The 15195-nt window shown below is 41.2% G+C and overlaps 1 protein-coding gene across 1 annotated transcript; it reads left to right on the forward strand.

Moving 5' to 3' along the window:
• Positions 1-3937: 3937 nt before the first annotated feature.
• LOC140714298 (solute carrier family 35 member D3) lies at positions 3938-14844 on the forward strand. Its single transcript, XM_073025397.1, has 4 exons — positions 3938-4510; positions 5060-5258; positions 9577-9871; positions 13392-14844. The coding sequence occupies exons 1-4, from the start codon at positions 4464-4466 to the stop codon at positions 13904-13906; spliced, it is 1056 nt and encodes a 351-aa protein (XP_072881498.1). The 5' UTR covers positions 3938-4463; the 3' UTR covers positions 13907-14844.
• Positions 14845-15195: the final 351 nt, after the last annotated feature.

The following is a 15195-nucleotide window of genomic DNA, read 5'->3' on the forward strand; positions in this document are numbered from 1 at the left end:
AAAACAAAATGCCTTCTGGTCCAAGCAAAATGATCTTACTTAGCTTTTCTTGTCTCTTCACCTAACTGAAAACTTTTTTTTCCCCCAAGAATTTAGGACTTGGCAGTTACCAACTTATACACATCTGCATTTCATTTTTAATTTCCTTATATGGCTTTTTATATTTGGCTGAGTGTTGGGACTTTGAACGTGATGAATAAAGAAGGTCAGTTAGCGTAAATTTAATGGATTGTTGAAAATTGGCAGTTCCATTTCCAGAGTCTAAAAAACAACCTACTTCACCAGATCTCGGCCTGACAGCTCTGACACATGCTGGCAAAAGTATCTATGATGAAAACACACATAAAATGCAGGAGGAACTCAGCAGATCAGGCAGCATCAATGAAGAGGAACAAAGAGCTGACATTTTGGGCCAAGACCTGAAATGTTCCATGAAATTAATTTGTCAGACAAAAATGAATCTCTTGGTACTGGCCAGCATATGGGTGATTGATTTAAGAAGAAATTCTCTTTTGTTTGTAAAGGTTTTCTTTAATAATTGGAGCTGGACATGTTGGCTATGCTTTCTTCGGATGCTGGATTCTCAATTCAGCCTTAACAGGCACACATACTTATCAACAGTGTGCGTTACAGTTAGTGGCTGATTTCTTGTGAGTTAAATTTAGATATCACAATGTGACGTGTACAGTTTATTTAGAGATACAGCACAGAACAGGGCCTTCCAGCCCAATGAGCTGCACTGCCCAGCAACCCACCTATTTAACCATTGCTTAATCATAGTAGTAGGCAGCCATCGAACCCAAGGGATCGTGGGTTTGCGCCTCTGGTGGACTGTGTCCTCTCCAGGGCACAAGCCTGGGCGGGAAGATTTGAAGAACCAGCTGTTGCCCATGCAGCGATTCCCTCTACTCACATCACTGATGTAGTCCAAGGGAAGGGCAAGCATCGAATCAGCTTGGCACCAGTGTCATCGCAGAGGTTGCCAGAGTGAAGTAAACAACATCAAACTGCCTGGCTCCAGATTTCTTCCTCTGGGTTTTACTCCCGAAGCCTTTGCCATGGGTGGGTATGGCCGCAAAGCAGCGGAGGTTTTAAATTAGAGTTTTCTTTCTCCTAGACGGGCTGCCATCCAAGGTTGATGAGCCTCCCTGCCAGAAGCAACTGGTTTTGAGGCACCAGTGGTCTGCCTCTGCCCAGTCTCTTGTCAGTAGAGACAGTTCTGCCGAGCCACATGTGAAGACCAAGAATTGGACTTGGTTGTCAGAGGCTGTTAGAGACGCATGCCATTTGAAGTACTTTATAAGTAGTGGGAGCTTATCCCCACTACCACCCCAGCTATGACAACCTTAGGAACCAGCTTAACCTTAGGACGATTTATAATGACCAATTAACACCATATTCTTATTCATTTACAATAGATGACGGGTGCTGGCAAAATATTTAAAATAAAGATGTTTAATAAAGATGTAAAATAAAAATATTTAAAACTAAATATTTAAAGATAAAAAGAAAATAAGGAGCTAAACTATGAAGTTTGTACTTATTAGGAAAGTTAGAACAGACTTGGTTTATTTTCTCCTTTTAAAGGAGACTCCTGAAATTTAAAATGAGAAAAAATTAACAGGGTAGTTATAGATCATTAGCTTTAACCTCCGCAAACCACCAATTATTTGAGGGACAGTATAAAATTTCATTTTGAAAGGCACCTTGATCATGCGGCATGTATTTTCTAAGAATTTCCAGCTCTTCAGTTTTTTGAAGGGTGAAGATGCAAATTCGAGGGTTGATGAGTGCAGTATATTTGATGTAGTCTTTGTGGATTTTAGCAAGGCATTAGATAAGATGTCCAGGTGAAAAAACAAACTAAAACTCAATGTGATTCAAAGAAGATTAGATAAAAGTTGGCTCAGTGATAGGAAACAAAGCAAAGATGACAATGAGGATGTTTTTACCACTAGGAGATTATTACTATTGGGGCTCCACAAAGAGCTGTATCAATCCTTTGCTTTTGTAGTATGAATAACTTAGACTGAAATGAAGAGGACATGATAAAGAAATTTACACAGGGTACAAAATCTGGTTTTGAGAAGGAAAGCTTTAGCCACAAAAAGATATGATGATCTGGTCAATTGGACAGAAAACTGGTGTGGAGTTAAATCGAAAAATATGGGAAGTATTGAATTTTCGACAAAGCAAGAAAATACACAATAAATGGAGAATACAGAGAGGTGTGAAAGAATGGGAAGACTGGAGTGTATGAAAGAGATCCTTAAAAATTGAAGGATAAATTATTAGCAAAAGTAAAGCATGTAAGAGCAGAGATGATGATAGAGTTTATACAATACTAATTCAACTATAATTTGAATATTGCAAACACTTATAGTCATTGCATTTCAAGAATGATGCAAAGTGTAGAAGACAGAAATAGAGTAGATTTTTGAGAATACTGCAATGATGGAGAAATTGTGGCTGTGTGGAGATGAAACTGAGATCTGGTCCAATGTGATGAAGGATGTGGTTGCTTTGGAGAGAGTGTGGAGGACCTTCACCAGGATGTTGCCTGGATTGGAAGATTCTATTCTTTTTATTCTTAAGCCCATTGCTCCTACTAAGGCATAGGCTGCCAACAGCAGGTCACCAGAGTCCTGGGCCACAAGTTGTCCCTAAGTGTAGCCTATTTTACGATTCTTCCTCTTCCAAGGACAACGTCTTTGGAACTTCTGCTGGCATTTCTGCAGTTCTGTTTTTTTTTCAGGATGGCATTCCCAGCCCTATGCCTAACCCTTCTCCCTTTGCACCCAGGCTTGGGACCATCCATGGCAGAGCTGATTCCAGTAAAGAGGTGAAATGTGATAGCCTGAGCTTGTTTTCCTCGAGTAAAGAAGGCTGAAGAATGACCTGATAGAGAAACATAAAATTATAGGAGGTATAGGATAGATTTCTATGACAACAAGGCTTAGGCTACTAAAATGTTACATCTGGTCAATCTTGCTGTATGCTTCCAAAACATGGACTATAACACCAGAACTCCAAAGAAACTTAGAAGCAACAGAAATGTGGTTTCTTAGAAGAATGCTGAAAATATCATATAGAGATAGGGTAACTAATGAGACAGTACTCCAACATGCTCATACAAAACGATCTTTAATGAGAACATTAAATGAGAGGAAACTTAATTTCCTGGGCCATGTCATCAGAAAGGGAGAAATAGAATGCCTTACACTACAAGGCCATATGCCTGGGAAATGTGGAAGAGGAAGGCAAAGAAGAAAATATATGGACACTGAAAGAACTAACAAATCTAAATGTGCGAGGTATCATTGACGCTGTGAGGGATCATTTGATGTGGAGAGCCATGATCACCCAAGCGTGTAATGCACGAGGCACATGAAGAAGAAGAAGGGGTAGATAATTAGAAACTTTTCCTCTTGAAAACAAGAGGTAGAGCATCAAGGTGATAGGAAGGAATTTTAATCAGGATTTGGTGGGGAAGTTGTTTGCACAGATGATGGTTGATATTTGGAAGTCATTGCTGAAGAAAGCTTAGATTAAATATACAAGGCATGGTGGGCGGGGCTGGATTTTAGGCAGGTTAATGGGATTAATCTAGATGGTCAACAAGGTTTGCTGCAGGACTCACTTCAATACCATAGAACTCTATGGCTCTTAACATGCGAACAATAGATCAAATGTAGGATGGTGGGATTAAGCTGAGTATCACTCTTTTGGCCAGCACAAACCAAATGGACCTTTAATTTTATAACCTGATTCCTTTTTTTAAAATTAAGCAATAATTTGAAATCAATACACGGTATTCCTATTCGTTTTGAGTATATCTGGCTTAAGGACCCCGTTTAAAACAAACACCCAGAAATCGAGTAGAGAGAAAAATTTAATATGTTTGAAATTAATGTGAAAATGTGGGACTTGCTGTCTAAAGGAGACAAATTGTATGGAAGAATTTGACAGGTATACACAGAGAAGAAGTGACCGGAGTTTATGCAAGGGAAGATTGGAAGAAGATTTAAAGGAGAATAAGCGATGCTGGGTTGATTGTGCAGAATGACCTGTTTCTATGCTGTTCATTTTATAAAATTACTCTGATGTACAATTGTAAGTTCCTCCAAGAGGACCACAACCTTGTCGTGGTTTGGAGGCTTGTTTGCCTCAATGACCCGGAGAGGTTTATTAGCTGGAGTCAGGGCTTTATACTTTGGGTCTTGGTAGGATCGCCCGTGCCGAAAAGTCAAAATAGAGGACAGACCACCGGTCCTCCAGGTTTGCGGTCCAGCTCAGGGCTAACAACCCTGACTGGTAAAACAAAATCGATACGGAAACAGCAATGAAGAATTCTTCTACATCTGAGTGCGACGGCATTCCTGAGTCTCCACCCGGGACTTGCACTAGTGAAAACCGAGAGGAAGCTACTGAGAAGATGAAGGAAGCCCCGAACACCGCCAGAAATGGAGGACCTTCATTGCTGTCCTAAACGTCAGTGGCGTAACAGTCAGTAAGTACAATTGCAAACTGAGCCCGCCATAGTGTTAATGTTAATTGAAGTAGTGTTAATTGATGTGCCCACTTTGACTCCCCAAACACAAACATTCTTCAGAAAAATCCACATCGTTTCCACAACAGAAGACGCTGGCGCTGCCATTCTATGGGAAACTTTGCTATGGTTCGTATTATCATTTCCTTCCGCCATGCTTTTTTCTAATTGTAATCTAATCACTCCATCTATTTAAGTGGTGTCAGGGACTGCTCAACTAAGTAAACATTTTGAAACCTGAGAATTTGAAAGACACCAAACAAATATTTCCGCTTTCAATTTTGATTTAAGGACACTCATAAAAGAAGATAATCCACTATTTCCTGTGCCCAGTTTTGAACATGACATTTTATTTTTGATTTACAGAATATTTTTCTGAATTTATATTCAGGGGCATTGGGTATATCCTGTAAATCATTAACTCTTGTGGGAATAAAGGTCTGTGGGGAGAATTCAAGCCGGCTCCCTCCGCACTTTAATTGCCCGTGGTTAATTTTTAATTTGACTCAGGTTGGACTTCCCGCCCCAGCTTCCATTCATTGGGATGGCGGTCCCGGGATCAGCGGGTTCACGAAAGTGGCTCCAATGCTGCTGCTGGCTGTCAGCCTGCGTTGTCTATACTGCCTGTTCTGCACTTTTCGAGTTCTTCAGTAGGATCTTCATCAGCCAGTACCGCTTCACCTTCCCCGCCTTCATTGTCCTCTGTCAGGTGAGTGAACCTGGGTCTCTGCATGCATTCTGGGATTTGTAACCCAGCAGCTGGGTGACTTGCTCTGTTGCCGGAACAAGTTCCTCACACTGAGACTACAACTCCCAGCATCATCAGCTATGTATTTAATATATCGAGTTTAATGACGCTTGATCCACGGTAATTTAATTACTAATTCCGGTCTGCAACGGGGCTTGAACCTATTGCTTTAAGCGCGACATCTCGTGCTTGAACACTCGAGTTAAGTAACTTGGAGGTGGGAGGAGTTAGCGTGATCTTTAATTCGAGTCCGATGGTTGGACATTTAACTCTATAGGGTTGAATACAAAATCTAACAGAGGGTGGGTCGTACTGCGTAGGACCTGATGTTAGTGGTAATATATTTTTTATGTATCTTCTAATGAAATAAATTATTTCATTTAAAAAGTCCTACTGATAACCCCAAAATTGAGGGTGTGCGTTGGACTCTTTCGGGACAGAGAAGTTGAACTGAGAGCCTGTCTGCTTTCCCCGATTAGTATAAAATATTTTGAAGGAGAAAATAAGATGCTGGAGGATCTTCGTGGTCCCGCAGGATTTGTGGAGGGAAATTGACATTTGACGTTTCCAGTCAAGACCCTTGACCTTGATCTCAACCCCAAATGACCCCTGTCCATTCCCCTCCCCCCACCACAAACGCTGCCTGACCTACTGAGTCCCTCCAATAGATTGTTTGCTGCTCCAGATTCCAGCATCTTGCATTGTCAATATTTTGGAGTCTAGGGAAGTTCGTCTCATTGCCTTAATCAATATTTACACTTCACTCAACATCACTCATGCAAGTTATCTGTTCATTATTATGTTGCCCTCTGTATGTAAAATAGCTGTTTCCTGCCTGGCAAGTAGTTTCTCTGTACTAAAATGTACATGCATTGTCTGTAAAGAACTTTGGGACTGTCCTTCAATGACTGGACTCCAACAATATTCCAGATACTTGTCTCCCTCCATGACACAGGAATCCACTTTACTTGTGCCCAATCCATTACGGTAAACATTCCTACCCTCCATTACTGATGCACAGTGGGTGGATCAAGATAAAAAGATCAAGATTAGCTTGACTCATCCAAACATACAGTGAAATGTAACATTTTCTGACAAATCAAATCAGTAAAGATTGTGCTGGGCAGCCTGTAAATATCACTGTGATTCTGATGCCAAAGCAGCATGCCTACCACTCACTAAATCCATACATCTTTGGAATGTAGGAGGAAACTGAAGCACCTGGAGGAAACCTACACGGTAACGGGAAGAACGTACACACTCCTTACAGACAACAGTGGGCATCAAATCCCAATCTTACAGCTGAATGCTGTAAAGCATTAGGCTAAACACTATACAACTGTGCTGTCCATCTACAAAATGCATTGCAGTTTCTCGTCTGAGCAACTCTGTCTCCAAACTCAGAACTTCAAGACATAGGAGCAGAATTAGGTCATTCAGCCCATTGAGTCAGCATTCCATCCTGGCTGATTTATTATCCCTCTCAACCCCATTCTCCTGCCTTCTCCCTGTAACCTTTAACACCCTTACCAGTCAAGAACTTATTAAAATCAGTTTTAAATATAGTCAGTAACTTGGCTTCCACAACCATCTGTGGAAATTAATTCCACAGAATTATTACCCTCTGGCTAAAGAAATTTGCCCTTATCTATATTTTAAATGGACACTCCTCTGTTCTGAGGCTGTGTCATCTCGTCCTAGACTTTCCCACTACAGAAAACATCCTTTCCCTCCTCTTTCTCTAAGTCTTTCAATACTTGATAAGATCGAAGTTTCAGTGAGATCCACCTAATTCTCCTAAACACCAGCAGGTGCAGGCCCAGAGCCATGAAACACCCCTCATTCACTAAACCTTTCATTCCCAGAGTCAATCTCATGAACTTCCTCTGGAGCCTTTCCAATGCCAACATATCTTTTCTTAGCCCCAAAACTGCTCACAATTCTTCATTTGTGGTCTGACCAATGCCTTATAAAGCCTCATCACTGCATCCTTGCTTTTATATTCTAATCCTCTCGAAATAAATGCTAACATTGCATTTGTCTTCCTTATTACTGACTCAACCTGCAAGTTAACCTTTAGGAACTCCTGTACAAGGACTCCCAAGTTCCTTTGCACCTCTGATTTCTGAATTTTCTCCCTGTTTAGAAAATAGTCTAGCCTTTATTTGAGCAAAACTTCTCCACACTATATTTCATCCACTATTTCTTTGTGGCTCAACCACTGGCTGCTCCAGAAAGGCATCTCATTGGTATTCTACAAAATCCTTCTCTTGGGATCCAGCAGCTACAAAGCAAATGCTGATAGCTCGGTTGTTAACCAATATGGAGACTGTACAGTGGTTTGAAAACAATTCAGGAACTAAGGCTTCATAATGAGGACAGATCTGAGAGTGTAGTACAGTCCATCCCTGGGTAACAAACAGGTTTCATTTTTACAAATGTCCATAAGTCAATTTTGTCCCTAAATTAGAATATATATAAAAATATCTCCATATGGTAACCCTACCACCGCATTATTGTAATGAGTGACATCAAGAACACAAAAGACTGATAAGAAAGAATAACTACTAACAGTCATAAAGCACTACTGCTTTATGGACCTTCAGCCCATTTAGTCTGTGCCAAATTGTTACTCTGACTAGTCTCATTGACCTGTCGCTGGACTGTAGCCCTCGGTATTCCTCCCATCCAAGTACATATCCAAATGTCGCTTTTGAAGTTAAAGTAGAACCCACATCCAATCCTCAGGCATCTTGTTCCAAAGTGTAATGAAAGAGAGGAAAGTGGATCTGTCATCTGCATGAAAGAACATAGGTACTTAAGAGTACTTTGAGGATGTAATGAGCCCAGTGGACAGAGTGGAACAGATGGTCATTATTTACTTAGATTTCCAGAAGGTGTTTGATAAGGTGCCGCAGAAAAGACTGATTCATAAGTTAAGGATACATAGAGTAGGGGGTGATGTATTAGCATGGAGAGAGGACTGGTTAACTCATAGAAAGCAGAGAGTTGGAATACATGGGTATTACTCTGGTTGGCAATCAGTGGTGAACGGTGTGCCGCAGGGGTTGGTGCTGGGCCTGCAACTGTTCACAATGTACATTAAGGATTTGGAAGAGAGGACCAAGTGTAGTGTATCTAAGTTTGCTGATGATACTAGATTGAGTGGAAAAGCAAATTGTGCATAAGATACAGAGAGCCTGCAGAGAGTAAGTGGGTAAGAGTCTGGCATATGGAGTACAATGTTGGTAAATGTGAGGTCATCAAATTTGGATGGAAAAATGAAAAAGCAGATTATTATTTAAATGGTAAAAAAAATTGCAGCATGCTGCTGTGCAGAGGGACTTGGGAGTGCTTGTGCATGAAGCACAAAAGGTTGGTTTGCAGGTGCAGCAGTCTATCAAGAAGGCAAGTGGAATGTTGGCCTTTGTTGCTAGAGGGACTGAATTTAAGAGCAGGGAGATTATGCTGCACCTGTACAGGGTACTGGTGAGGCTGCACCTGGAGTACCGTGTGCAGTTCTGGTCTCCATACTTGAGGAAGGATATACTGGCTTTGGAGGCAGTGCAGAGGAAGTTCATCAGGTTGATTCCAGAAATGAGGGGATTAGTTTATGAGGAGAGATTGAGTTGCCTGGGACTGTACTTGCTGGAATTCAGAAGAATGAGATCTTATAGAAACATATAAAATTATGAAAGGGGTAGAAAAGATAGAGGCAGAAAAGATTCAGGGGCGTAGACTTAGGTTGGAGGTGAGGAGGAACTGTTTTTCCCCAAAGAGTGGTCAATCTATGGAATTCTCTGCCCAATGAAGCAGTGGAGGCTATCTCAGTAAATATATTTAAGACAAGGTTGGGGTTGGATAGATTTTTGCAAGGTAGGGGAATTAAGAGTCATGGGGAAAAGGCTGGTAGGTGGAGATGAGTCCATGGCCAGATCAGCCATGACCTTATTCAATGGCAGAGCAGACTCATCGGGCCAGATGGCCTACTCCTGCTCCTATTTCTTATGTCAGACTTTGAATTTAATAATATTATGGGGGCTTGTTTGCATCTAAGGATGCTCCTAAGTCAGTCAATTGTAACCTGGGGAAGGCCTGTGCTCAATTACATTGTCAATGTTGAAACAATCACATATGCCTTTGAATAGGATATCAATATCATTGTTTCATTCCAGGAGGAAATTCAATGTATACAGCTTTAAAGAAATTTATTTTCTGTAATGTACTGAGACACTCATATGACAATATTCTCCATAAATTTGTGTTTACCTTTTGATAGGCACTACTGACCATTGTAATACTGCAGTTATTAAAACGAGCCAGGCTGCTGAAGATTGAACCCTATTTACTGAAGCGTGGTGAGATTTTCTTGCTGCCTTCCATTTGTTTCAGTTTTCATTCCATCTTAATTATGTGGGCTGTGACTGCCTCCTACTCTACTGTCTTCATGTTCATCAGGCAGTTCACCCCAATGGCCAGCTTAGCCCTGATGCAAACATTCAACCTGAAGAAGAGAGCCTCTTCCAGCATTGGTCACCTGGTGCTGATGGTTACTTTGTGCTCAGTTCTTGCAGGTAAGAGGTGATGAAGAATTTGTTTGTAAAATTTGTATTAGAAGTGGGCATCTTTCATCTCCCTTTCAAAGCACCCCAAAATATTTCTCAGAGTGTAGTCATCGATGTATTGTAGACAATATATGAAAGTTTGGATACATCACTTCAAAGTAATTCATGAAGTAATATATACAGAGGCAAGGTTGTGGTTTCAAGTTCTGCTTCCTCATCTGATAAAATGTAAGAGCAGAATTGGGAATACAGAAATAGGAGCAGAACGTGGGGAGCTGGTGGACTCCATTGTGGTTCCTGATGACCACATCTGCAGTAAGTGTTGCTGCTCGAGAAACTCAGGCTCAAAGCTGATGACTTGGAATCTGAGCTTCAAACGCTGCGATGCATAAGGGAGTGGGAGAGTTACCTGGAGACTCTGTTTCAGGAGGCAGTCACACCCAATAGGAACTACTTCAAATTTGGTCTGTGGTCAGGGTCAAGAGAGTGTGACTGCGAGTGAGGTGGGTAGGGGGATCCAATAAGTGGTGGTGCTGGAGGAGCCCTTGAGCATACCCAACAGGTCAGAGATTGTTGCTACCATGAGGCTGAGGGTGGGGACAATAGCGAGGATGAGCAATCAAACTATCATTCAGGGACCCAGTCAAGGGGTGGGGAGGGGTGGCAAGAGAGAAGAAATGTATTTGTAATTGGGAATAGTTCTGCTCCTATGGTCTAATTAGGCCATTTGCCCATTGAGTCTGCTCTGCTATTTGATCATGGTTGACTTAATCTCCCTTTCAACCCCATTCTCCTGCCTTTTCCCTGTGACCTTTAACATTCTTCCTAATCAAGAGCCTATTAACCTCCGCTTTAAATATGGCCAATGACTTGGTTTCCAGACATCAGTGGCAATAAATTCCACAGATTTACCACCCTCTGGCTAAAGATATGGATGCCTGTATGCATATATGTTTGTAATCTAATGTCTTATCTCCACAACATCTCTAACCCAATGCTGGAGTCTGTGCCTTTGATCTGACATTCACTATAACCCATCCTCACTGGCTGTCAGTCCTCAGTCCCATCTTCAGTATCTGTGACGTTATTCTTTGATATTTCCTTTCATGTCTATTCCAGCTAACCCTTTCCATGGAAAGTTGACTAAAAACTTGTTTCAATCCTTATCTTAGTTTTCAGTCACCTCTCCCAACTCGTGTTCAGAACTCTTAGATTATAAAATGCAGGTTATTGTTAAAAGTGAGGAAAAGTTTATATAAAAAAACCCTCAAACCCCAAATGCTTCACCATTCATAACATGACATATAGAAATACAATAGTTAAGCCACACAGTGAGCAATTCATTGTTTTGGATAACAATCTGGCTGAGGGATTTAAATTCAGTAAAATATATTTAGTGATCATTATTAAATCAGTAATGTTGACCTTGCAACGTATTAGACTGAGATAGTCTATTCTTGTCCTTCATGGTAGAAAATTTGCTGCCTTAACGGTGGGGTTCATAAGATTCTGGACAGAGGCAGTGTGGTTTGGAATGCTGGCTTTCTACAGGGCATTGATTTTCCTTCTTGTCCAATGAGTTTACAAGATTTTGCAGAGACACTGCTGATGGTATTTCCATTGCCTTGAGGTGCATGCTATAGGTAGTCTGTGCTCAGATGAATAAACATGTAAAGTATTGCGACATAGTCAACTACGAGTTTTCTATACTCATTCAGCTCTGTTGAAAGGACCATATCTTTCCCATGCTCAGCACCAGACTCCTGAAACCCAAAATATCCCACGAGAAAAGATTACCAGATTTACAGAAGAACATGTTCAAGGATGTGCTCATAGTATCCTTGAAGAAATACGATATCCCCAAGTCCTGGGAACCTCAGACTTATGGCTGTTCAAAGTGAAGAAGGAGCATTTGGGATGGTATTGAGAATCTGAAATCAATGTTGTGAAGGCACACCGAAGTCTTGTGTAAGTAGCAGAATGAATGCGTTACCTTACTGACCACCCAAACATCCACCCCCTCAAGCTGCTTATCCACTTGTGCAAAAATTTGGTTCTAAAGTTGGTCTCGCCAGCCTCCTCAAAACCCAAGAAAGCAGAGCGGTAGCAAGCTATTCTCAACCCCAATAAACTGCCGAAAAATAATTTGTCCTTTGAAATGGCCTAGCAATGCACTGAATTGTTAAAAAAATACAAATTAGAACGGATAGTGCAGCTGACACATCATAGTCATGTGCTGTAGAAGAAGCAAACTGCCGGAGGTAATCAACAGGTTAGTCAGCATCTGTGGAGGGAAATGGATGATTGATGCTTCAGTTCCAGATCTAAGGTTTCAACTTGAAACATCCTTCAAGAGGGTGAACCCTCACCAAGCATCAGGACACGATAGTGTACCTGGCAGGGTTTGAGAACCTGTGCCAACCGTCCTGATGGGAGTGTTCAAGGGCATTTTCAACCTCTCACTGTTGCTGTGAGTGGGTCTCACCTGCTTCAAAAAGATGTTAAACATACCAGTACCCAAGGACAGCAGGGTGATCTTCCTCAATGACTTATCAGATTGTAGCACTCACATCTAATGTGATAAAATGTAAAATAGTCATGTCTAGAATTAACTCCCACCTGAGCAAGGCTCTGGACCTGCTGCAAATTGCCTACCACCACAACAACAGGTCCACAGCAAAACAATCTCACTGGGTCTCCTTGTCCACTTTCATCTCATGTTATTCATCCAGTCTGTTACTTTGGATGCTTTACGTCAGACCTCTTCCTTTCAAAGTTAAACACATCAAGTTCCTTCACTTTTCCCTTTCATAAATCAAAACTTCAATGCCTGGGCAGCATTTGAAATTCTACTACTTAAGGCCATGCACTAAAAGCTGGCAAGTGCTGTTCAGATAGAGAATTATTCTGGGGGACACGAGAGACTGCAGATGCTGGAATCTGGAACTAGAAACAAACTATTGGAGGAACTCAGCGGGTCAAGCAGCATCAATGGAGGCAAAGGGATGATCCAGACACTTTGGTTCAAGACCCTGCACCAGGGCAATTTTTTTCAGCTGGCATGGGCATGATAGAATGAAAAACCCTCTGTGATGTAAATGATTCATGGTTTAACAAACACATCTGTATGTGATTAAGAGTGAACAGTCCTCAGGATAATTGTAGATTAGGGTACAATATAGTTTTTTCAACAGTTCCTCTGCATTTTACTCTACTGTTACATATTTTATTGTAGTGTCTAAGAATCCTAGATTCACATCAACTCAGTTACTTCCCTAGGCTTCATGAAGCATGTCACCCATTTCACTTCCTAGGACAAACATTTTACACTTTCCCTCCTTAAATTCTATCTATTATCACTTCCTCAATAAAGCACAATATCTTTCTTAAATTTGGGAGCATCACAACCAGTAGCTCAATTGATATTCATTTGAATGTAGAATGTTGTTTTGATTAATGAAAGGAAAAGTTTATCAATATTCCTGCCCTAATTTCTAACTTTGTCCTGTTCTAATTTTCCCTTCTTTAGGTGCTCGCAGGTTCAACGATGAAGCCATTGTCTACATCTATGGGTTGCTGAACCTCATGCTCGAGAGTATGTATCTCATTTTGCTCCAAAAGATTTGTGAAGACCAAAATACTTCAGTGATGGATGTCCACTACACCTGTACCATTAACAGCTGCCCACTACTGTTTGTCTACTGCCTCCTCCATCCAGGCACACAACAGATCTACATGTCAGGAAGTTGGACTAGTCTGATCTTTCTGGGTTTCTTTTCCTTGGTGCTTATTCTGGGCTGTTTGCTAAAGCTTCTCATTTGCCTGTGTACCTTGCTGAGCTCAGCTCTGATGGTGAGCATGATGGAGGTTGGAAAGACAGACGCACTGACTCTAAGGAGCATCATTGCTAATAAATGGACCTTCTCATCACCACAACTCACTAGTCTTCTCATCAGTGCCAGTGGAATAGGCATCTTTTTATATAAAGTTAGCAGAGAAACAAATATATCAACAAGGAAAGAGGCACTGGGAATCCAACGCTGAAAAGTGTCTCAAGTATTGGAACTTATGGGAGCCAATGTAGCCTTGCAGTTAGCATGACACCTTTAGTTCAGAGAATCAGAGTTCAATTGCGGTGCTATCTGTAAGGAGTTTGTACGTTCTTCCCGTGACAGTGTGGGTTTCCTCCCACAGTCCAAAGATGTAGGTTAATTGGTCATTGTAAATTGTCCTGTGATTAGGCTAGGGTTAAATAGGTGGGTTGCTGAGAGATGCAATTTATTGGGCTGAAGGCCCTGTTCCATGCTGTAGTGGGTGCCATGCTAGTGTACCAGTTAGCATGATGCTATTACAACTTGGGGCATTCCAGAGTTTGGAGTTCAATTCCAACATCCTCCCCATGGTTTGCATGGGTTTCCTCCCACAGTCCAAAGACATACCGCATGGGCTAATTGGCTGATGTAAATTGTCCAGTGATTAGGCATTATAATAAACACTGGAGTAGAATGCAGAGAAACTGCTGAATAAACTGTATAGTACCCTAATCTACAATCATCCTGAGGACTGTTCATTTCTAATCACATACAGATATGTTTGTGACCATGAATCATTTGCATCAGAGGGTTTTTCATTCTATCATGCCTGTGCCAGCTGAAAAGAATTGTCCTGATGCAGGGTCTCAAAACAAAATGTTGATCATCCATTTACCTCCACAAATGCTGCTTGACCCACTGAGTTCTTCAAACAGTTTGTTTCTAGCTCCAGATTCCAGCATCTGCAGCATCTCGTGTCCCCCAGAATAGTTCCGTATCTGAACAGCACTTGGCAGTTTAATGTTCGTGATCTTAAAAAGTTGTAGAATTTCAAATGCTGCCCAGGCATTTAAGCTTTGATTTTTGAAAGTGTTTGCTTGATCGCTGTGGCTAGAAGGGCCTACTCTGTGCTGTATCACTAAATTATTAAAAAAAAATCTGAGTATATTACTCTTTGCCTCTCAAGCATGATAACTCATTGCTGGATCACTATACTAACAATAAGAACACTTGCAAATACAGGTCACAGTAGTAAATGATGTAAAAAATATTCAATTTAAAAGGCCATCATTTTTGTAGACTGGCTCTTGTGATCTACTGCTCTCCTGAGATCATATGATATCTGATAGGATGACAGCAATGGCTGGAGTTTTTGGGAGCAATTCAGGAGGTGCATGGAAGATACATACCAAAGATGAAGTAGAATTCTAAAGAGGGGATGAGGCAACCGTGGTTGACAAGAGAAGTCAAAGACAGCATAAAACATAGCAAAAATTAGTGTGTAGGTAGAGGATTGGAAAG

Source organism: Hemitrygon akajei, chromosome 21 (assembly GCF_048418815.1).
Source record: "Hemitrygon akajei chromosome 21, sHemAka1.3, whole genome shotgun sequence".
In the NCBI taxonomy this organism is placed as follows: Eukaryota; Metazoa; Chordata; class Chondrichthyes; order Myliobatiformes; family Dasyatidae; genus Hemitrygon; species Hemitrygon akajei.